Genomic DNA, 21,805 nt, shown 5'->3' on the forward strand with positions numbered 1-21,805 from the left:
TAAGTTGCCGCTAGCTTTTTTACCAACCTGGAAAGGGGCGGTGACTACCGGGGGGTTATGGGGGGGATACGGCGGGAAGCTGCAAGCAGGCGTATTAAGCTACGCTTTAAGCTTTGCTATAGGTCCGGGTCCGTGACGTCATGGGGGAGTCACTTCACTTGTGTGGCTGCAAGATCATCTGTCCAAGGAGAACTACCGTTACAGGTAAGCAACTTCTATTTGTGAGGGAGTGCGAGGAGGAGGGGCCTACGGTGGGCGTGTCGCCTTGCACGTCCGCGCCGCCATCATGTGAATAGCCGGGCGCCCCACCTTAATCATGGCTATTTTCCGATGGGGAGAAAAGACGCTACCGCCTACGGCTCGACCTCGTCTAATATTCCCGCCTTTTCAGATCCCGTCGCCTTCCGTTGCTCAAATCCAAGATAGGTAGCCGCTGAGCGGAGTTGGGATGTCACGTGATTGGGCGTTGATGTCACGTGATTGGGCGCTGATGCCACCACGACCTGTGCGTGCCGTGCGTGCGAGCGCTCTAATCGGAACTAAAGCCTGACTGCGTCACGCCGGCGCCGCTGGTACCACCGTGGCCGCCGGAGCAAGGAATTTGGGATCTCGCGGAGGAGCGGGTGAGTGTGGGAGCTTCTCCTTTTCTGTGACAATGAGCCCGGGAGGGAAGAATCGAGTCCGGGCAGCGCGTTGCATTGTGGGAATGCGTCCCAGTACTACAGGGACCAGAATGCAACGGGCCGGAGAGTATCTCCACACCCCTCCCCAAATTTCCCATAGATACTTCTTCCTTATACTCCCCCACCCCACAAACACTCTCTACTCAATAACACCCCCACTCCTACTTTTACCCCTACTAGTTTACATCACCTTAATCACAACTATTACCCCCATATATACCTCCCCCCCAAATTTCCCTTATGCTCCCTCAGCTCACAAATACCCCCACCCCCACTCAATAACATAGTAACATAGTAGATGACGGCAGAAAAAGACCTGCACGGTCCACCCAGTCTGCCCAACAAGATAAACTCACATGTGCCATTTTTTGTGTATACCTTACCTTGATTTGTTGTACCTGTCTTTTTCAGGACACACCCTAACACCCCCTAACCCCACTTCTCCCTTATACACCCCCAGCTCACCTCCACCCCCTACTCAATAAAATCTAACCCCAACTTCACCCCCATAAACAACTCCTACTCAATTATATCACCTTAATCACAACTATTACCCCCATAAATACCTCCTCCCCAAATTTCCCTTATGCTCCCCCAGCTCACAAACACCCCCACTCAGTAGCATCCCCTAACCCCACTTCTCCCTTATACACCCCCAGCTCACCTCCACCCCTACTCAATAACATCTGACCCCAACTATAACCCCCACCTTCACCCCTATAAACAACTACAATTATATCACCTTAATCACAACTATTACCCTCATATGCACCCCCTCCTCAAATTTCCCATAGACACTTCTCCCTTACACACCCCAGCTGACAAACACCCCTACCACCACTCAATAACAATCCCTAAACCCAACCATAACCCCCAAATGTCCCATAGACCTTTCTCTCGTATACATCCCTAGCTTACTAACAACCCCACACCCTACTCCTAACCCCCACCTTCACTCCTATAAACAAATCCTACTCAATTACATCACCTTAATCACACTTATATCCCCCATATACACCCCCAATTCATATATCCCCTTAACTCCAACTATCACCTCCATATATACCCCCTTAACAACCCCCCCCCCCCCCGAGTATTACCCCCATATGATTCAGGTAGATTAATTGGGGCATGACAATTTTGCATGTTAACAAAATAGTACATGTAGGGGTTCATTTTCAAATCAAAAACGTCCAAAAAGCGGCACAAAGTGGCAGATGGATGTTTTTCTTTGCAGATGGTTCATTCTTTGTGGAATTCTGTTCCTTGGGGTTTAAGAACCGACTCAAGAATAGAACATTTTAAAAATAAGGTTTGAAGACTTCTTTCTTTAGATTAACATTTCAGGGATTATAGGATCTATCCCTAGTAGTACAGACTCAACTAGTGAGTTAGGATAGTAAGATAGACTGTCAGGCATATTTTCAAAGCACTTAGCCTTCCAAAGTTCCATAGATTTCTATGGAACTTTGGAAGGCTAAGTGCTTTGAAAATATGCCTCTGTGTGTTTTGTTTCAGATTGCTGTGTGTGTGACTGATATTCAGCAGTATCTAACTGGCCAGATATGGCTACTGACCAGTTAAATTGTGTTCCGGCATCTAACTGTTAATATTCGACACAAGGTAACCAGTTATCCTGGCTGTGTATGGCTGGTTAATGCCGAAAAGATAACTGGCTATATCGCGCGAATGACGGCAATATTTATTGTTGATTGGCTAAGTTTAGCGGCCAAATCAGACCGCTTAAGTAGCAGTCCTGTCTTTGGCTGCTAGAAACTTAACCAACTAATGCTGAATGTTGACACAGCCAGTAAGTTTGAGCCTGCCAACAAAAACCCCAGTGCCTTTTACTGGAAATAGCCCAGCATTGAATATCTGGGTTCAATATCAGCCTCCGTGACTTTTGGACAGTACCTTCGTCTCTGACCAAGGAATACATAGTGTTAATTTACAAAGAGTTACAACTGTGTTTGAAAGTCCTTATCTTTGTCATTTCCAGGTTGAGCTGTAGGGCCCAGGATTTGTGTCTCTGGTAGGTTTAGATTTTCTCTGAGGTGGGAGACAGAGCGACCAGATCACCTGAATATAGCAGGCATTTGATTTTTGTGTCTCTTCGGTTCTAGTCCTGGACCTCAGGATCTCCAGGACCGTGAGATCGCTGCTGGTTTCATCCCTGCCTGACGCTCTGTATGTTGCTTATTTTCACCTTACACTGACTTAATCATATCATAGGGTTTCCCTCCCATTCTAGGTTGAGGCCATGGTGCCATATACAGTGGAAGGGTGGGTGTGAAAAGATGGTCTGCAAAGTCTGATCATCTGTATCCGTTCACTCCTCAGCAGCTGCAGAACCTCTTCCCCACCCCCGGCAGAGATGGTGGTTTCGGCGCTGGATGCAGCTGGCCAAGGCGGCAGCACCATGGTGGCAGACGTGGTCTTTGTGATAGAGGGCACAGCTAACCTGGGGGCTTACTTTGAGTCTCTGCGGAAATATTACCTGCTACCTGCCATCGAGTGAGTACAGACTGGAGGGAGGGATGAGGTCTTCTCACTGGATCTGGCTGCAGAAAACTCCTCTGATGGTCTAAGTGGGCCTGTTTTATAAAAGCTGTGTAATGTAAGCAGTGGGGGGAATAACGCTGATCCTGTATGAAATAGATTCTCAGATTTCCCCTGCAGTGCACACAAATTACACCTGCTCCGAGAGAGATGCAATTATGTGCATTCGAATGTGTGCGTTCATTGCCCTTGTACCCAGATGCCAGCCTGAAGAGCACATACAGGTGAACCACAGAAACGTATCCATGATATTCTCCTACGTGTGCAGTGTTTTACAAGTGAAAAATGGCACGTTCCAGATGTGCCGTGAAAAACTCCTGAATCTGGGGCTCCTCTTGTGTTACAAAGCCTCCTTCCTTCCCCCACTTAATCGTTCTTATTCTCTCCCCCTGGCAGCAGTAGTATCACTAAGAACAGCCTTTACATGTGCAGGCTTATGTCAAATAACTTTTATTATATTCCAATACAGATAGACTATTATCCTATATAATATATCCTATATAATAATTTGCACCTCCGTCTGGATGCCTGGGTTCGTAACACAGTTCCCATTGGTCCGCCCTGGGGATGACGTCACAGGGCAGACCAATGGGAAGTGAGAGGGAAGGGAACCCAGCAGCAGCCACCGGAGGTGAGTAAACAATCGCCCCCCTTGACCCCTTACCTCCCTCCTTCCACTCTCATCCGTCCCAGTTCCACAGGCCCATTTCAGTCCGACGGCCCCACTCCAGTTTGATGGCCCCACTCCCATCCGAGTTCCACGCCCCCCCCCATCCTCTGATTTCCACCGCCCAGCGCCTCCCTCCCTCTCTCTGGCCTCCGAGTGCAAGGAGGACGTGTGCGGGTGCCCCAGCCCTTCGTAAGTGCCAGCTGTTGTTTAAAACGGTTTACCTCCTGTTCCGCCCTCATTTCCTGTTTGCAGGACCAGAGGAACAGCTGAAACAGAAGTGAAAGCAAAGGCAGTGTGAAGCGGCGTCCGTGCGTGCTGGACTTCACTGTTGCCGGCGGAGCAGGAGGTAAAACGTTTTAAACAACAGCTGGCACTTACAAAGGCCTCGGGGCACCCACACGTCCTCCTTGCACTCGGAGGCCACAGAGAGAGAGGGAGGGAGGCGCTGGGAGGCGGAAATCGGAGGAGAGGGGGGGTGGAACTCGGCCGGGAATGGGGCCATCGGACTGGAGTGGGGAGGGGGTCCTGAGACGAGAGAGGGGGAGGGGGTTTAAGGGGGGAGGGGGAGGGGCGGGTCCTGGAACTCGAAGGGAAGGGGTGCCTGGAACTCGGAGGAGAGGGAGGCAGGCAGGTGGGGGGCGTGGAACTTGGAGGGAGGGAGGCAGGTAGGGGGCATGGAACTCGGAGGACGGAGGGAGGGAGGTTTGGGAGGGGGCCCTGGAACCTTGCTAGCGCCCGTTTCTGTTGGAAACGGGCCTCTTTTACTAGTTGACAATAATAGTGAGAAATAATCTCTAGAACAAAGAGCTTTATTACAATAATAGTGAAACATTGCTAGAACAAAGAACTATATTCACAATAATAGTGAGAAATAATCTCTAGAACAAAGCTCTATTCACAATAATAGTGTGAAATGATCTGTAGAACAAAGAGCTTTATTCACAATAGTAGTGAGACAACATCTCTAGAACAAATAAAATTGTCTAGAAAGAGAAATGTAATCGATTAACAAATCAACATGAAAAGAGGAATATCGGTGACAAAATATAATAAGCGAATGTGCGTCCCCTGTGTTAAGCAGGTTCCTGGGTGGGCTACACACTAACATTCTAACCTGCTCTAAATGCATTGTGCTTATAGAGGAAGTAACCAGTAATGCAAGTAATAGGAATGATGGTCCAAGTTTACTAATATGCTGTGGAACGCATTGCCACTGGACCTGAAAACAATATACGACCTATTCAACTTTCGTAAATCACTAAAGACTTATTTCTTCAACAAGGCATACCACAATGATCCATAATTAAAAACTGTATCACATCACCACTCACCTGTTCTATATGTTTTCTCTTATACCTGATTGTTTAATTCTATTATATCATCTATGGTTTTATGTATTACCAATTGTATCTTTTACTCTGGAATAGCAAATGCCATGATGGAGCATTGTAAGCCACATTGAGCCTGCAAATAGGTGAGAAAATGTGGGATACAAATGCAATAAATAAATAAATAATATGTTTTATGTTTAATTATATCTAGCTCAGCTTTATCCAAGATGGGTAACAAAGACAAATGCAGCAAGATAGAAATATTGATGAAACTCGAGCAGATCGTGATAGCTCATAAATTTGGTTCAACAATTAACTTTTTAGCATCCATTTAAAAGATGCAGTATTCCGTTGTGACGTCAGTGCTAAAGGCAACTTGTTTCATTCTGCAGTGCTAGCTACCGGGAAGGTGCCGGTCTAGTAATACGCAGACGCTTTAAATCCAGTATGATCAGGTCACACGCACTCAATGAACACGGCACATATCGTAAATAATATGCATCGTGACCATCTGCCAGTAAGATTGCACATAAGGACAATCCTTCACCTCAAATATATGGAACTGCTTTTGGAGAAACAGTCATTGGAAGAGTTCTGGGCATCAGTTTGGGAATCTAACATTACATGCTCGACGTCCTTCTGTTTGGTTACTTAACGTGCAGTTTTCCACCAGGGGGTGGGAGCTGTGTCTTTTGGTGTTTCTGAGGGGGCTGCTGTCTCTTTTTCCTCTGCAGGTACTTTAACGGAGGACCTCCTGCTGAGACGGACTTTGGAGGGGATGTGAGTGTCTCCCTTTCTTTGGATTCAGACACGTGGGGAAGGGTGAGGGAGTTTTCCTCTCTCTAACAGCCTGTGTCTTTGCTCCCTCCACGGTTTGAGCAGTATGGTGGCACCCAGTACAGCCTAGTGGTTTTCAATACGGTGGATTGCGCTCCAGAATCCTACGTGCAGTGCCATGCCCCCACCAGCAGCGCCTACGAGTTTGTGATGTGGCTGGACAGTATACAGTAAGTGTTGTACCCCTTCCCCATCCCTGAGCCACTGTTATCAGGAGGGAGGTTGGGGAGCCGGGCCTCTCTGCTGTAACCTTTCACCTTTAACTGCGTGTCAACCACTGTTCACTTATTAAGCTGGTGTTAGCGCTCCAGTGGAAAGAATGCAATATAGGTTTACTTGTGTTTAAGAGGAAGGAGCAGGGGGCATCTTTTGCTTTCTGGATTTTCTCACAGGAGGCATTCAGAGGGAGGAGGAGGTGGATTCAGATGGGGCTAGGTGGGAAGCATGGATAGCAGTCGTGTGGCTCAATGAGAGTTAAAATCTTGGGGTGGATAACGAGCAGAGAGTCAGGGTTATATACAGTAATGTGCTCAGATGATGTGCTGCAGGAAGAGAGGGTGGGAGGGATGAAATCTTTGAGGTCATGGCAGGGGAAAGGGGAATGCCCCTTCAGGCCCCAGTGCTCAGCAGTACCTCCTCTTGGTCGGTCATCTGTTTCGCCTTGCTCTGCAGGGGGGATTTGGTGCCCCCCTCTGGACAGTGAGCTGTGTGCACACATTATTCTGCTCTATGGGAGATCACTCACTCATTCCCCCTGCTGGTCAGTGACCCATGTCCACACGTCATTCTGCCCTGCAGGAGATACTCATTCCCCCCTCCCCCAACTGGTTATTGACCTGTGTCCTGTGTCTCATTCCCCTGTGTAGGTTTATGGGTGGTGGAGGGGAGAGTTGCAGCCTTATCGCAGAGGGGCTCAGCACTGCACTGCAGCTTTTTGATGACTTCAAAAAAATGAGGGAACAAATGTGAGTCTGAAACATACAATATGCATCCATCTCTTAGTGTGTCTTACTGTCTGTCTCCATTTACTGACTGTTTCTTGTCTGTCTGTGTGTCTACTGACTGTGCCTATCTCTCCCCATTTACTAATTATCCCCTGACAGGCTGTCTATCTGTCTCTACATTTACTGACTGTCTCATGTCAGCCTGCCTACCTGTCTGCATTTACTGACTGTGTCTTGTTGGCCTGCCTGCCTCTCTGCATTTACTGGCTGTCTCGTGTCGGCCTGCCTTCCTCTCTGCATTTACTGACTGTCTCGTGTCAGTCTCTCCTGCTTTGGTTTGTAGCTGCCATCACTCGCTTCTCAGTAGTTACTGGTAACTCTTGTCAGCATTTGTATTTCAGCGGACAGACGCACAAAGTGTGTATCCTGATATGTAACTCGCCTCCCTACCTTCTGCCAGCAGTGGAGAGCACTGCCTACTCTGGCTACACCACCGAAAACCTGGTACAGAAGATTGGGGAGGTGGGTGCCAAGTTGCTGCCTCTGTGGGCCGGGTATCTTGCCCTCTCTCGCTGTTCTTATAGTTGAGCCTTGGGAAGAGCTTTTAGTAATCCTTGTCCACTATTTCTGGGATAAGCAGTATAAAATGTTTTGTACATTTTTGGGATCTTGCCGGGTATTTGTGACTTGGATTGGCCACTGTTGGAAACAGGATGTTGGGCTCAATGAACCTTTGGTCTTTCCCAGTATGGCAATACTTATGTACTTATGAGGTGTTCGGAGCAGGGGCTTTTCCCGAGTTCCCTGACAACATCTCTCGTCTCCCTCTAGTCAGAAAGCTTTTCATCAGAAACGTACGGCCCTGGGTCCTGGTGTTTATAAATGGACAGGAGCAGAGCTGTGTTCTCTGTTTTCGGTGCTCTGGGTGTGAGGAGGAGCCAGGGGTCACCCCTTCCCGACAAGGTCATTACTTCCTCCCTGGGATTCTCAGCCATGATCGTGGGAGGGGGTAGGGTGATGCTTTTCCCTCACTTTCCTCTCTGTCTGTCTCTCTGCCAGCGTGGGATACACTTCTCCATCATCTCACCCCGTAAGCTGCCAGCCCTGCGGATGCTGTATGAGAAGGCTTCTCCGGGGAGCATGATGGAAGCACAGCCGAAAGACTTCAGCCAGGATCCACGGCACATGATCCTGGTTAGGGGCATGGTCCTTCCAGGTAAGGGGTTTCCCTCCCTCCCACCCCCATCCTATCAGCGCATTACCTGTGGTACAGATAGATACAAGGCTGAGCCAGGGGGATTGTGAGTCTGAGTGCTGGGGATGGGACTCGATTGAGTTTCCTATTTCTAGTCCAGTCTCAGCCCTGCTGCTCTCAGATGTTTGTACCGGAGCTTGTAACTCTGGATGTCCTTTTTCTCTTCTGTCCCAAACAGTGGGGGGAGTAGCATCAGGGCCCGGCACGGTACAGCCCAAGCAAACTCCTCAGCAAGCAATGCAGAGCACCCCGACGCAGATCCCTCCAGCCCCTCCCGTTTCGCAGTCCTACCAGGTAGGTCGGTGCTGCACCACTGCTCCCCCGAGGTCCATTTTCAGGCCGGTACGGGCTTAACCTGTTTGGACCGTCCTGACCAGTGTGTTCCAAGCCAGAGCTCAATCTATGACTTTCCAGTGTCTTTGATGTCCGTTTGTTAATGATTTTTCTTTATGGCCACTGAGGTTGTGGGTCATTGCCCGGCAGTTGCTCTGTTGTGGTTTTGGTGCATTTTGATAAATTGCAAGACCACCTGGTCCTGGGATTTTCTGCACCCTGCTACAGGAACCCACATGTGACTGATTTTCCCTGGAGGACGATCGCTGTTCCTCCTGCCCCTGCACAGGACGTGGCTCTCTGCTGATGCTTATGTTAAAACCCAGCTCTGAATGGATTTGAGTTAATTCACTGCTCAGTATGTCTCTTCCGCCCCCAAAGCTGCTATTGGGACGTTGGGGTGTGTGGGGAGATGAGCTCATATTCAGGCTCAAGAAGCTGGGCTTGCAGACCACTTTGTGCTGCTCTGCTGTGGCTCTAAATCTATTGGTTCTGGCTCACAGGGTGCCCCCTCCAGGGGTGTATCTGCCTGTGAGAGACTTTACTGCAGCTTTGCATTTGTAGACAGACATTTTGTCGATGTTGATGCTTGACAGATGACCAGTGTCTGCTGAGCACTACTGAGGGATGCAGCCTTCCCCCATCTTTGCGGTCCTGCAGAGCCATCTCTGTCTGCTCTGTCCCTGATGGAAACAGTGCTGGGCCGCCTTCCTTTATTAAGTGTCGGTGCTCATTCTTCCGTCCTGTCTTGTCCACAGGTGTCTCAGGGTAGCACTCTGAATGCGGCACAGGCGGCAGCCCAGTCCGCCGTGGAGGCTGCGAAGAACCAGAAAAGCAGTATGGGGAACCGCTGTAAGTGTTGCGCCAGGCCGCCTGCACCACATCTGCTTCTGCTGGCCATTTAATGCTCACTCGATCCACTTGTCTTTCCTTTGGCAGTCCCTAATGTGGTTTCACTACCCAGCGCCCCTGGAGTGGGTGCACCCTTCAGTCAGGCATCCACGCAGCCCATCTCAGCCAGCTCCGTGACTGCCATGCCCCCCAAGCTACCCTCCATGATGCCACCCGTGCAGCCCAGCTTGGTGTCCACAGTAACCACAGGGCCCGGCTTATTACCTCAGCAGCAGGGGCTGCCGCAGCCTGGACCCCCAAACATGGTAAGTACAGGGTCTGTCTTCTAAGCAAACCGTGCACAGAAAAGTGAAAAATGTTTCATGTCTAGCAAGCGCTCTCCCTTCCCCCCCCCTTCCAGAGAGGAAACCCAGACTGCCCTGGAGGATAAACCTACATTTTCTCTTCAAGCTGCAGTGCCGCAGACTGTCTGATCTCATGCTTTAACACTGTTGCTCTCCCTTCCCCACACTTCCAGTTTCCTTCTGTTCTCACTCCCTATTTCATTCCCCTGCAGCCAACAGGAGGCAGCGTTCCCCAACCTTCAGGCTCACAGCTCCCTGCAACACAGCAGTCAATCACTAACAAGGTGCTGGCTTGGAGTGGTGTCCTGGAGTGGCAGGAGGTGAGCATCGTGTGGTAGAGAGGAGGGGAGGAGGCAGAGTTTTCATGTCATTCAGTGCTCTGGCACCACATACATGGGATCTCAGCCACTGGAGGTCTTGTCCTTCTGCTGTTGCGTGAAGAGTTTGCTGAAGGTTCGAGATCCTGGAACAGGAGGCATATTCTGTGGGCTCAAATATAAAGAGTGTTTCAGGGGGAAGTGAGAGTCCCTGGTGTGGGAGCAGTTTCAAGGGGGACTTGTTGTGATGTCTTGCTATCTCACTGTCTCTCTTCTCTTTCTGGCCCTGTGGAAGAAACCCAAGCCGGCATCTGTGGATACAAATGCCAAACTGACTCGGTCCTTACCATGCCAGGTCTACGTCAACGCGGGAGAGAACCTGTGAGTGTCTGTCTTTCTGTCCTAGCTGCGTATTAGGAAGGGGGTTTGAATGCCTTACTACAGAGAGATTTCTGGTAAAGGGTTGCTGTGTGCCTGGGAGGAAGGGGTGTGTGAATTTGTCATCAGCACAATAGACCTTGCTGTCTGTGTTTGGTGTCCCATTCTGTTTCTTCATGTGCCCACATGGGAAGCGTATGTCCTTGTGTGTGTGTGTATATATGTTTGTGCAGTTATTGTGTGTGTACATGAGAAGTGTGCCATATATCATATGCATCATTCTGCATGTACTCTATGTATATGTTTTGAGGGGCAGTATAGTGTGTGTGGACATACAGGTAAGTTTGTTTTCATGTGTTGCTGTACATTCATGAATTGTGTGTAGACATGTTGACTTCCTAACAGTGGGTTCTGATTTTTAGGAAAGCTGACCAGTGGCCCCAGAAGCTGATAATGCAGCTCATTCCACAGCAGTTACTGGTAAAAGTTTCCGTACCACTATATTTGGCAGAACGGCAGGGATACAGGCTGCTCCTACATGTGCCTAGGGTGGGGTGGGAGGGGGAGGGCAAGCAGAGCAGTTGATCTGGGCCTCTAGCACTCACAGGGATCCCTTGGCAAAACTGAGTGATGTCTCTGGTCACCTGACACTGGCTGAACCTAGTCTGCCCAGTACAGACTATTTCCTCACATGTCATGTGTGGGAGGAGCAGAGAGTCGGGTACAGGCTTGGTCTCACGTTGCTCTCTCCTCCCATTGCAGACGGCGCTGGGTCACTTATTTCGAAATTCACGGATGGTTCAGTTCAGCTTCACCAACAAGGACCTGGAGTCTCTGAAGGGGCTGTACAGGATCATGGGCACAGGATTCGTAAGTAGAGCTGCTTCCCCCCCCCCCCCCCCCTCCCACCACCACTCCCTGCACTAGGAGACGGGCATGCAGTATACTAGATCTGGGGGAGGGGAATACTGAAACCTTTATTATTTCCCAGCCTGGGGGCAGGGAGGAGCAGCGACGGACCAGCTGATGGCTTAGTTTTAGATACAACAGCTGTGTGCATTGTTTCAGATGTGCAGAGAAAGTGGCATAATTTCTGGGAACAAGATGAAAAATCTAGGCCAGTGTTAGCGGTGATATACATTCCTGTGGAATTTGCACAGGGTGGGGGCAGTTTTCATATTTCCCCTCCCCCTTCTCTTTCCATCTACCTCATATCTCTGTACATGTAACCCCGGTTTCTTGCTTCTGCCATAGGCAGGCTGTGTCCACTTTCCCCACACGGCGCCCTGCGAGGTACGTGTGCTGATGCTCTTGTACTCTTCCAAGAAACGGATCTTCATGGGGCTCATTCCCTACGACCAGCCAGGCTTTGTGAATGCCATACGACAAGTCATCACCACTCATAAGCAGGTTCAGCAGCAGAAACTGGACCAGCAGCGCAGTGTAAGAACCAGCTCTGACCCATGACCTTTCACCCTGACCTTTGCTTTTTAGCCTTTTTTTTTAACTGTTTATTAATTTTAAGAACATCTAACTTTCTAGCCTTTCTGTCACTGTTAATCTGCCCCCCCCTGTAAGTTGTCCTTCCATTTCCACTCTATATAGCATGCTGCATATTTATCTTCCCCCTCCCCCCTCTGCAGAGCCAACCAGAGCTTAAACTTCTTTCTACACCCATGCAGCTGGGATCTTCTCAGCCCTTGGCCACGGGATCGGTACCCAACAGCCAGACGTTCATGCAGAAGCAACCGGGGGCCCTGCCGGTAACACAGGGGGGGCAACAGGTGAGTGGAAGAAACTCAGAGGTGCATAATGTGTATGCTGCCATGGCACTCTAGATTCCATCTCCAGCATGTGCGGTCAGGGCCTGGGGTCCTATCAGCATTTCGTTTCATAATGTACGTACCGTTGTATTTATTTCCCTTACACCTGATGAATTGCCTTGCCCTGAGAAGGGCTCAAAGTGATGTCCAATAAAATAAAACAAAACATTTAACAAAATTACACACCAGTGATTCAGATCTCTTTCAAAATGGCAAAATTAAACAAAATCAAAGTGTATGTAATACAGCAGAAGTCAAGACAATGAAGGAAAAGTCAGGACAAAAAAATATGGTGTCAAGAAGATCTCAAAATAGGTCTCCAGGTAAAGAGGTTTAGGAATAGCTGTGAACAGAATGGCAGCTACGCAGGGGGAGGCCTGGGCTCTTGTCCTGGGAGGCTTGTATTGCTAGATCTCAACTGACAAATAGGGGACTATTTAAATAATCTTCCGCTTACATAACCTGGACCCATCTCGTTTTCAATTTAGCTCAGTACTGGAGCTTTGGGACTAATGCCAGAGTTGGTTAGTTGATAGCTAGGTAGCCAATGTTTTCAGTAGATCCACTGTACATAGTGTTAAGGTAGACGTCCCTTGTTAGGGTAGCACTATAGGTTTATTCACATAAGACCTCAGGGGGAGAATGCAGGACAGGACTAATCTGCTGATCCTTGAGATTTCCATCCCATGTAGAGAGATTAAGAATCTCTGTTGTAGAAGGGCTGAGATGACTTCAGGACAGCTATTAATAGTTGCTATAGAAAATCCATTCTTTTCCTATATTGAATAGTTGTTATTCCTCACCTTTATGTGGGCTCTTATATTGTAAACCTCCTGCTGGGACTACTACGGTCTGTAAGTCATGAATTCGATTAGATCAGATTAGAATTGGCTAACTTGTTTTCCTTATCTTCCACCAGTCCAGGACAAATGGGTTCTCCGAGGACAAGCAGGCTGCTTGTTCTCACGACTGGGTTGACGTCCACGGCAGCCCCCACCAACCGGAACAAAGCTTTGCGGGCGGTCCCGCAGGCAGGGCACGCCCACCGCGCATGCGCGGCCGTCTTCCCGCCCGTGCGCGACCGTTCCCGCTCAGTCTTTTCTTTTCCGCGCTGGAGAGAGCCGCGTTCGTCTCTCTCTCTGTCAGCCCCGGAAACCGGATCGCGCTTTCGCCGCGAATTTTCTCTTTTTCGTTGATTCTCTGTTTTCTTTGTTAGTTTCTTTCAAAAAAAAAAAAAAAAAAAACGCTAACTTTGTTTTCCCTCGTCTCTTAGCGGGGGCGTCGCGTTGCGGCCTTGTGGCCACGCGGTCAATTTATTTTCGAGGTGTGATTTTTACCGCCACCATCGACGACTTTGACTTCGCCGACGCGATTTTTCCGTCGATGTCCTCGAAGGTCCCGAGTGGATTTAAAAAGTGTGGTCGGTGCGGCCGGCATATCTCGCAGACCGACACTCACGCTTGGTGCCTCCAGTGCCTCGGGCCGGAGCACGATACCAAGACGTGTACTTTGTGTCTCGGTCTTCGGAAACGGACACAGGTAGCGAGGCAAGTTCTTCGGGACCGTCTTTTTGGAACTTGCGCCGGCCCCTCGACGTTGACTTTGACGGCATCGGTATCGATGTCCACGAAATCGGCACCGACGGCATCGACCCCAGGAGCACAGGTCCCGTCGGCCCACCGGTCCTCCGGTGAAGGCAGGGGTAAGAGGCCGCGTGGGCAATCGGCCCCGGTCACTCCCTCTACCCAGGGCCCTCAGGACCGAACCCTGTCGGACCCGATCCCTCGAGGCCGAGGGGGATCGACTTCCTCCTCGTCGGTTCCACCGAGCGCCGATGACTAGCACCGTCATCGGTCGCCCACGACGCATCCGGCTCCTGACGCCAGGGATGAGTCGACGCCGAGGAAGCGGCAGCGTCGAGAGGACAGGTCCCCCTCTGTAGTAGAAGTACCACCACGTCAGGGTGCCAGCACTTCGGTGCAGTCTCCTGGACCCAAACAGCTTCCGGCACCGACGCCTCTACCGGGCCCCTCGCCTTTCCCGACAGCAGGCCTGGACGAGTGCCTCCGAGCCATCCTTCCGGGGATCCTGGAAGGGCTGATGCGCCAGACTGTGCCGGCGCTGGGGGTGCTTGCGCCCTCGGCGCCGCCATCGTGCTCTAGCTCGGTGCCGAGGCCTTCGACACCGACGCCGCTTGCGGCGCCGGTCTCGACCGCCACGCAGGTGGAGTCGACGTCAATGGAGGGAGCTTCATCCCCGCCGGCGCGGGAGTCCACCGCTCGACGACGCCACCGAGGCCTCGGTGCCTCGACGTCGAGCCGGGCCCGGTTGAGGACTGAGCTGCAGGAGCTCATGTCTGACACCGAGGAAGAGGCCTCGTGGGGGGAGGAGGAGTCTGTGGGCCTTCCCTCCGACCCCACTCCTTCACCAGAGAGAAAGCTCTCGCCACCTGAGAGCCTCTCCTTTGCCTCCTTCGTCAGGGATATGTCTATTTGCATTCCCTTTCCTGTGGTCTCTGTGGATGAGCCGAGGGCTGAGATGCTCGAGGTCCTCGACTATCCATCACCACCTAGAGAGTCCTCCACGGTGCCATTGCACAATGTCCTCAAAGAGACACTGCTTCGGAACTGGTTGAGACCATTATCTAATCCCACCATCCCCAAGAAAGCAGAGTCCCAATACAGAATCCACTCGGACCCAGAGTTAATGCGGCCCCAATTGCCTCATGACTCGGCGGTCGTGGACTCTGCTCTCAAGAGAGCACGGAGTTCGAGGGATACCGCTTCGGCGCCCCCGGGGCGGGAGTCTCGCACTCTGGACTCGTTTGGGAGGAAGGCCTACCAATCTTCCATGCTCGTGACCCGCATCCAGTCTTACCAGCTCTACACGAGCATCCACATGCGGAATAATGTGAAGCAACTGGCGGACCTGGTTGACAAGCTCCCACCGGAGCAGTCCAGGCCTTTTCAGGAGGTGGTCAGGCAGCTGAAGGCGTGCAGAAAGTTCCTGTCCAGGGGTATATATGACACCTGTGACGTGGCATCTCGTGCTGCGGCCCAAGGTATAGTGATGCGCAGGCTCTCATGGCTGCATGCCTCTGACCTGGACAACCGCACCCAGCAGAGACTGGCAGACGTCCCTTGCCGGGGGGATAATATTTTTGGTGAGAAGGTCGAGCAGCTAGAGGACCAACTGCATCAGCGGGAAACCGCCCTCGACAAGCTCTCCCACCGGGCGCCTTCAGCATCCACCTCAGCAGGTGGACGTTTTTCCCGGGCCAGGCAGGCTGCGCCCTACGCCTATAACAAGCGTAGGTACACCCAGCCAGCCCGAAGGCCTCGTCAGGTACCGGGACAGTCCCAGCGCGCTCGTTCACGTCAACAGCGTGCACCTAAGCAGCCCCCTGCGCCTCCACAGCAAAAGCCAGGGACGGGCTTTTGACTGGATCCATGGGAACATAGCCGCCATCAAAGTGTCCGTACCGGACGATCTGCCGGTCGGGGGGAGGTTAAAATTTTTTCACCAAAGGTGGCCTCTCATAACCTCCGACCAGTGGGTTCTCCAAATAGTGCGGTGTGAATACGCCCTGAATTTGGCCTCCCTTCCACCAAATTGTCCTCCGGGAGCTCAATCCTTCAGCTCCCATCACAAGCAGGTACTTGCAGAGGAACTCTCTGCCCTTCTCAGCGCCAATGCGGTCGAGCCCGTACCACCCGGGCAGGAAGGGCAGGGATTCTATTCCAGGTACTTCCTTGTGGAAAAGAAAACAGGGGGGATGCGCCCCATCCTAGACCTGAGAGGCCTGAACAAATTCCTGGTCAAAGAAAAGTTCAGGATGCTTTCCTTGGGCACCCTTCTGCCAATGATTCAGAAAAACGATTGGCTATGTTCCCTGGATTTAAAGGATGCATACACTCACATCCCGATACTGCCAGCTCACAGACAGTATCTCAGATTCCGTCTGGGCACACGGCATTTTCAGTATTGTGTGCTGCCCTTTGGGCTCGCCTCTGCCCCACAGCTGTTCACCAAGTGCCTCGTGGTGGTTGCGGCGTACCTACGCAAGCTGGGAGTGCACGTGTTCCCATATCTCGACGATTGGCTGGTCAAGAACACCTCGGAGGCAGGAGCTCTCCGGTCCATGCAGTGCACTGTTCACCTCCTGGAGCTGCTGGGGTTTGTGATAAATTACCCAAAGTCCCATCTCCAGCCAGCCCAGTCTCTGGAATTCATAGGAGCTCTGCTGAATACTCAGACGGCTCAGGCCTTCCTTCCCGAAGCGAGGGCCAACAACCTCCTGTCCCTGGCTTCCCGGACCAGAGCGTCTCAGCAGATCACAGCTCGGCAGATGTTGAGACTTCTGGGTCATATGGCCTCCACAGTTCATGTGACTCCCATGGCTCGTCTTCACATGAGATCTGCTCAGTGGACCCTAGCTTCCCAGTGGTTTCAAGCCACTGGGAATCTAGAAGATGTCATCCGCCTCTCCACCAGTTGCCGCACTTCACTGCACTGGTGGACCATTCGGACCAATTTGACCCTGGGACGTCCATTTCAAATTCCACAGCCCACGAAAGTGCTAACGACGGATGCATCTCGCCTGGGGTGGGGAGCTCATGTCGATGGGCTTCACACCCAGGGACTGTGGTCCCTCCAGGAAACGGATCTTCAGATCAACCTCCTGGAGCTCCGAGCGGTCTGGAACGCACTGAAGGCTTTCAGAGATCGGCTGTCCTGTCAAATTATCCAAATTCGGACAGACAATCAGGTTGCAATGTATTACATCAACAAGCAAGGGGGCACCGGATCTCGCCCCCTGTGTCAGGAAGCCGTCGGGAGGTGGCGTTGGGCGTGCCAGTTCGGCATGCTCCTCCAAGCCACATACCTGGCAGGCGTAAACAACAGTCTGGCCGACAGACTGAGCAGAGTCATGCAACCGCACGAGTGGTCGCTCCATTTCAGAGTGGTACGCAAGATCTTCCGAGAGTGGGGCACTCCCTCGGTGGATCTTTTCGCCTCTCAGACCAACCACAAGCTGCCTCTGTTCTGTTCCAGACTACAGGCACAGGGCAGACTAGCGTCGGATGCCTTTCTCCTCCATTGGGGGACCGGCCTCCTGTATGCTTATCCTCCCATACCTTTGGTGGGGAAGACCTTACTGAAGCTCAAGCAAGACCACGGCACCATGATTCTGATAGCGCCCTTTTGGCCCCACCAGATCTGGTTCCCTCTTCTTCTGGAGTTGTCCTCCGAAGAACCGTGGAGTTTGGACTGTTTTCCGACTCTCATTTCGCAGAACGACGGAGCGCTTCTGCACCCCAACCTTCAGTCTCTGGCTCTCACGGCCTGGATGTTGAGGGCGTAGACTTCGCTTCGTTGAGTCTGTCTGAGGGTGTCTCCCGTGTCTTGCTTGCCTCTAGGAAGGATTCCACTAAAAAGAGTTACTTTTTCAAGTGGAGGAGGTTTGTCGTTTGGTGTGAGAGCAAGGCCCTAGAACCTCGTTCTTGCCCTGCACAGAACCTGCTTGAATACCTTCTGCACTTATCAGAGTCTGGCCTCAAGACCAACTCCGTAAGGAATCACCTTAGTGCGATTAGTGCTTACCATTATCGTGTGGAGGGTAAAGCCATCTCTGGAGAGCCTTTAGTCGTTCGATTCATGAGAGACTTGCTTTTGTCAAAGCCCCCTGTCAAGCCTCCTGCAGTGTCATTGGATCTCAACGTCATCCTCACCCAGCTGATGAAACCTCCTTTTGAGCCACTGAATTCCTGCCATCTGAAGTACTTGACCTGGAAGGTCATTTTCTTGGTGGCAGTTACTTCAGCTCGTAGGGTCAGTGAGCTTCAAGCCCTGGTAGCTCATGCTCCGTACACTAAGTTTCATCATAACAGAGTAGTGCTCCGCACTCACCCTAAGTTCCTGCCGAAGGTGGTGTCAGAGTTCCATCTTAACCAGTCAATTGTCTTGCCAACATTCTTTCCCAGACCGCATACCCGCCCTGCTGAACGTCAGTTGCACACATTGGACTGCAAGAGAGCATTGGCCTTCTATCTGGAGCGGACACAGCCCCACAGACAGTCCGCCCAATTGTTTATTTCTTTTGACCCCAATAGGAAAGGGGTCGCTGTCGGGAAACGCACCATCTCCAATTGGCTAGCAGATTGCATTCCCTTCACTTACGCCCAGGCTGGGCTGACTCTTGAGGGTCATGTCACGGCTCATAGTGTCAGAGCCATGGCAGCGTCGGTGGCTCACTTGAAGTCAGCCACTATTGAAGAGATTTGCAAGGCTGCGACGTGGTCTTCTGTCCACACATTCACATCACATTACTGTCTCCAGCAGGATACCCGACGCGACAGTCGGTTCGGGCAGTCAGTGCTGCAGAATCTGTTTGGGGTTTAAATCCAACTCCACCCTCCAGGACCCGAATTTATTCTGGTCAGGCTGCACTCTGTTAGTTGTTCTTCATAGGTCAATTTCTGTTATACCCTCGCCGTTGCGAGGTTCAATTGACCTGGGTTCTTGTTTTGAGTGAGCCTGAAAGCAAGGGATACCCCAGTCGTGAGAACAAGCAGCCTGCTTGTCCTCGGAGAAAGCGAATGATACATACCTGTAGCAGGTGTTCTCCGAGGACAGCAGGCTGATTGTTCTCACCTACCCTCCCTCCTCCCCTTTGGAGTTTCGTTTCATAATTTTTGCTTGTCATTCAACTGAGCGGGAACGGTTGCGCACGGGCGGGAAGACGGCCGCGCATGCGCGGTGGGCGTGCCCTGCGTGCGGGACTGCCTGCAAAGTTTTGTTCCGGTTGGTGGGGGCTGCCGTGGACGTCAACCCAGTCGTGAGAACAATCAGCCTGCTGTCCTCGGAGAACACCTGCTACAGGTATGTATCATTCGCTTTATGCCCCTCAGCCAGCAGATGGAGACAGAGATTAAGAACTGTAAGCCCTGTTCTGTAAAAGGCATCACGCAGGCACATGCTGTTCGGTATGCTGTTTCCAGCAGATGGTGACAGGCATTCAGTGCAGCAGAGGACTGCTCTAATGAGAGAGAGTTTTCAAGCTCCTGGGTCTACTTTCACTGGCAAGACACCTTAGAGGAAAGTAACCTGCCCATTGTGGAGGTGATGACCCATGGTAGTCTGTCTTTTTTCCAGAGGAAAGAGTTTTCAGATAATATCTCGGATACTCAAGGCTTTGAATATTTCTGAACCCACAGCACAGGGGGCAGGGTCTTCAGGCGATCCCATTTTGGAGAGTATCTGTAAACCCACCAAAGCCTTCTTAGTACATCAGGTGATAAGGTTTTTTTCTCAGCAGAGTGAGTTGTAGGAGAGGCTGGCCTTAAGGTTGGAAGAGCCATGGGTAAGCTTTACCCATTGGACCTAGAGGAAAAAGATCTAGTGGCCAAGATTACTCAGCTACGGGAAGGAACGCCAGTTGGCAGGAATAGGTACTCTGGTACAGTCATGGTCACAGTATGTTGTTTCTGCCATGGCCTTTGCTTGGAAGAGTCATCCAAAAAGTGGAGAGTCATGTGGGATTTGTCATTCTGGTAACTGCAGATTGGCTGAGGAGACCATGGTACAAGAACTTCATGAGATTAAAAGTAGGTGTGCTCTTGGTGTAGCCAAAGATGGCGGACTTTCCGGATCGGGGTCTGATTCGGATGTAGGATGTGTCTCCATACTGTCTTATGGCATGGCTCTTGAAAAGGTGTTTATTCCGGCTGTGTGATAATTTTAGGTTCCAGGAAAAGTTCGGCTTCCCTAGGTTATGTCGGGGTCTGGTGAATTTTTGAGGTGTGGTTCCTCGATAGATGAGTTGTCACACTGTGGTCTTCCATGGTAGAGATTTTGGAAATTTTCAGGACATTCTAGAGAAAAGTGTGGCCCTGACCTCCCTAAGAGTGCAGATAGCAGCCATGGCTTGCTAAAGGGGATTGGTGCAGGGTTACTCCTTGACAATTCATCTAGACATGTTTTTTTTTCTTAAAACGGGTGAAGCACTAGAGGCCTCTCAACATCCAGTGGTGTCAGCGTGGAATTTGAACCTAGTACTTTCAGTTTTGATTCAGATGCCCTTTGAGCCACTTAAGCAGGTGTCCCTGAAGAATTTTGTTGCTGAAGACACTTTCTCATGGCTATTCGCCCAGTCAGAATGATTTCAGAGCTACAGGCTGTTTCATGTTGGGAGTCCTTCGTAGTTATATCATGGAGAAAGGTTGTGATATGTCTGATCCTTCCTGTTTGCCCAAGGTTGTGTCTTCCTTTCCACATTTAACCAGTGAAATTTTTCTTCCACTGCTTTTGGAGGTGGGAGATACAGAAGATGAGGCGCCTTCATTGGTTGTATGTCCAATGGACTTTGCATCATTATCTGAAGAAGTTTCGGGATTTGCAGCATCTCTTCATGTTTGGAGAAACTAGGAAAGGGGAAACAGCCTCTAAGGCAATTGTGGTCCATTTTATTAAGGAGGTTATTGCATCAGCCTTGTATTCATTTGGGGGTGCCGGTGCCCACAGCCTTGAAAGCACACTACTAGAACCCAAGCTTCAATCTGGATGGAACATAGTCTGATTTCCTTGCAGGGTAGCCACTTGGACAGGCTCATCAGGAAGCTGTCTTTGGGGCTAGCATGTTGTGGGCAGGCTTGTCTGAGTCCCTTCCTCAGTAGTTACTGCTTTGGTACTTCCCATGTATCTGGACTGGAGCATGCAATTCTATAGAGAACACCAGAATTCCATGACTCAAAAGAAGATGAGGAAGGAGAAATTAGATCTTACCTGCTAATTTTCTTTCCTTGATTCCCTCCAGAGCAGTCCAGAACTTACCCATAATTGTGAAGGTATATTTAAAGAAGTAGGAGCTGGTGTTGTCTCACTAGTAGTTTTCTTCAGTATGCAGAATGACTGTAATAACTAACTAGTTTGTGTTGATTATCTGTTGTTGCTTGCCTCTTGATCACGAAGGGGATTTTTTGCTTCATTGCTTTTTTTTGGAAATAAATGGCTAGCTGTGGATTGGACGTGATCCTTTATAGGGTGAAGTCCTTAAGCCAGTGATTCTCAGTCTCCATCTGGTGGCAGGAGAATGTATACCCACACATTTGGACTGATCTGGAGGGACTGGAAAGAAAATTAGCAGGTAAGATCTAATTCCTCCACGACCCTCCAGACCGGTCAAGACGTGTGGGTTATGTCCTCCTACCAGCAGAGGGAGACTGAGAAACACTGAGCTTTTGAATACTGTATATATAACATGTGCAGTACATCCACTAGCCAGTATTTTCTCAGTCTCAGCAGAGGTAGAAGGACAGCCTGTGCAGTCTTCAATAGTCTGGTGAGGTAGTTTTGCTATTCGGTTAAGGGGATTTTACTCTTCTTTCCAATTTACTGGTGTTTGAATATACCCTGTACGTGTGCTGATAAAAAAAAGAAAAGTGCTTCGGGGCCCTGGGTCCGGTGGGGCCCAGTTTTTC

The 21,805-nt window shown here is 50.6% G+C and overlaps 1 protein-coding gene across 2 annotated transcripts in view; it reads left to right on the top strand.

The window, feature by feature from the left end:
* The first annotated feature begins 294 nt into the window (after nt 1-294).
* The window catches only part of MED25 (mediator complex subunit 25), a 28,770-nt gene continuing 7,259 nt past the window's right edge, over nt 295-21,805 (top strand). Inside the window, exons 1-16 of one of the 2 annotated variants that reach the window (XM_030197956.1) lie at nt 295-623; nt 3,024-3,197; nt 5,978-6,023; nt 6,126-6,250; nt 6,947-7,045; nt 7,426-7,546; nt 8,084-8,240; nt 8,458-8,573; nt 9,371-9,464; nt 9,552-9,769; nt 10,021-10,128; nt 10,421-10,506; nt 10,926-10,983; nt 11,266-11,373; nt 11,758-11,946; nt 12,147-12,287. In XM_030197956.1, coding sequence (XP_030053816.1) covers nt 3,058-3,197; nt 5,978-6,023; nt 6,126-6,250; nt 6,947-7,045; nt 7,426-7,546; nt 8,084-8,240; nt 8,458-8,573; nt 9,371-9,464; nt 9,552-9,769; nt 10,021-10,128; nt 10,421-10,506; nt 10,926-10,983; nt 11,266-11,373; nt 11,758-11,946; nt 12,147-12,287 — 1,806 coding nt within the window. In that variant the 5' untranslated portion in view covers nt 295-623; nt 3,024-3,057. The remainder of the gene's footprint in view (nt 624-3,023; nt 3,198-5,977; nt 6,024-6,125; nt 6,251-6,946; nt 7,046-7,425; nt 7,547-8,083; nt 8,241-8,457; nt 8,574-9,370; nt 9,465-9,551; nt 9,770-10,020; nt 10,129-10,420; nt 10,507-10,925; nt 10,984-11,265; nt 11,374-11,757; nt 11,947-12,146; nt 12,288-21,805) is intronic. The other variant, XM_030197957.1, reaches the window with a different exon arrangement.

This window comes from Microcaecilia unicolor, chromosome 3, assembly GCF_901765095.1.
Source record: "Microcaecilia unicolor chromosome 3, aMicUni1.1, whole genome shotgun sequence".
NCBI lineage: Eukaryota > Metazoa > Chordata > Amphibia > Gymnophiona > Siphonopidae > Microcaecilia > Microcaecilia unicolor.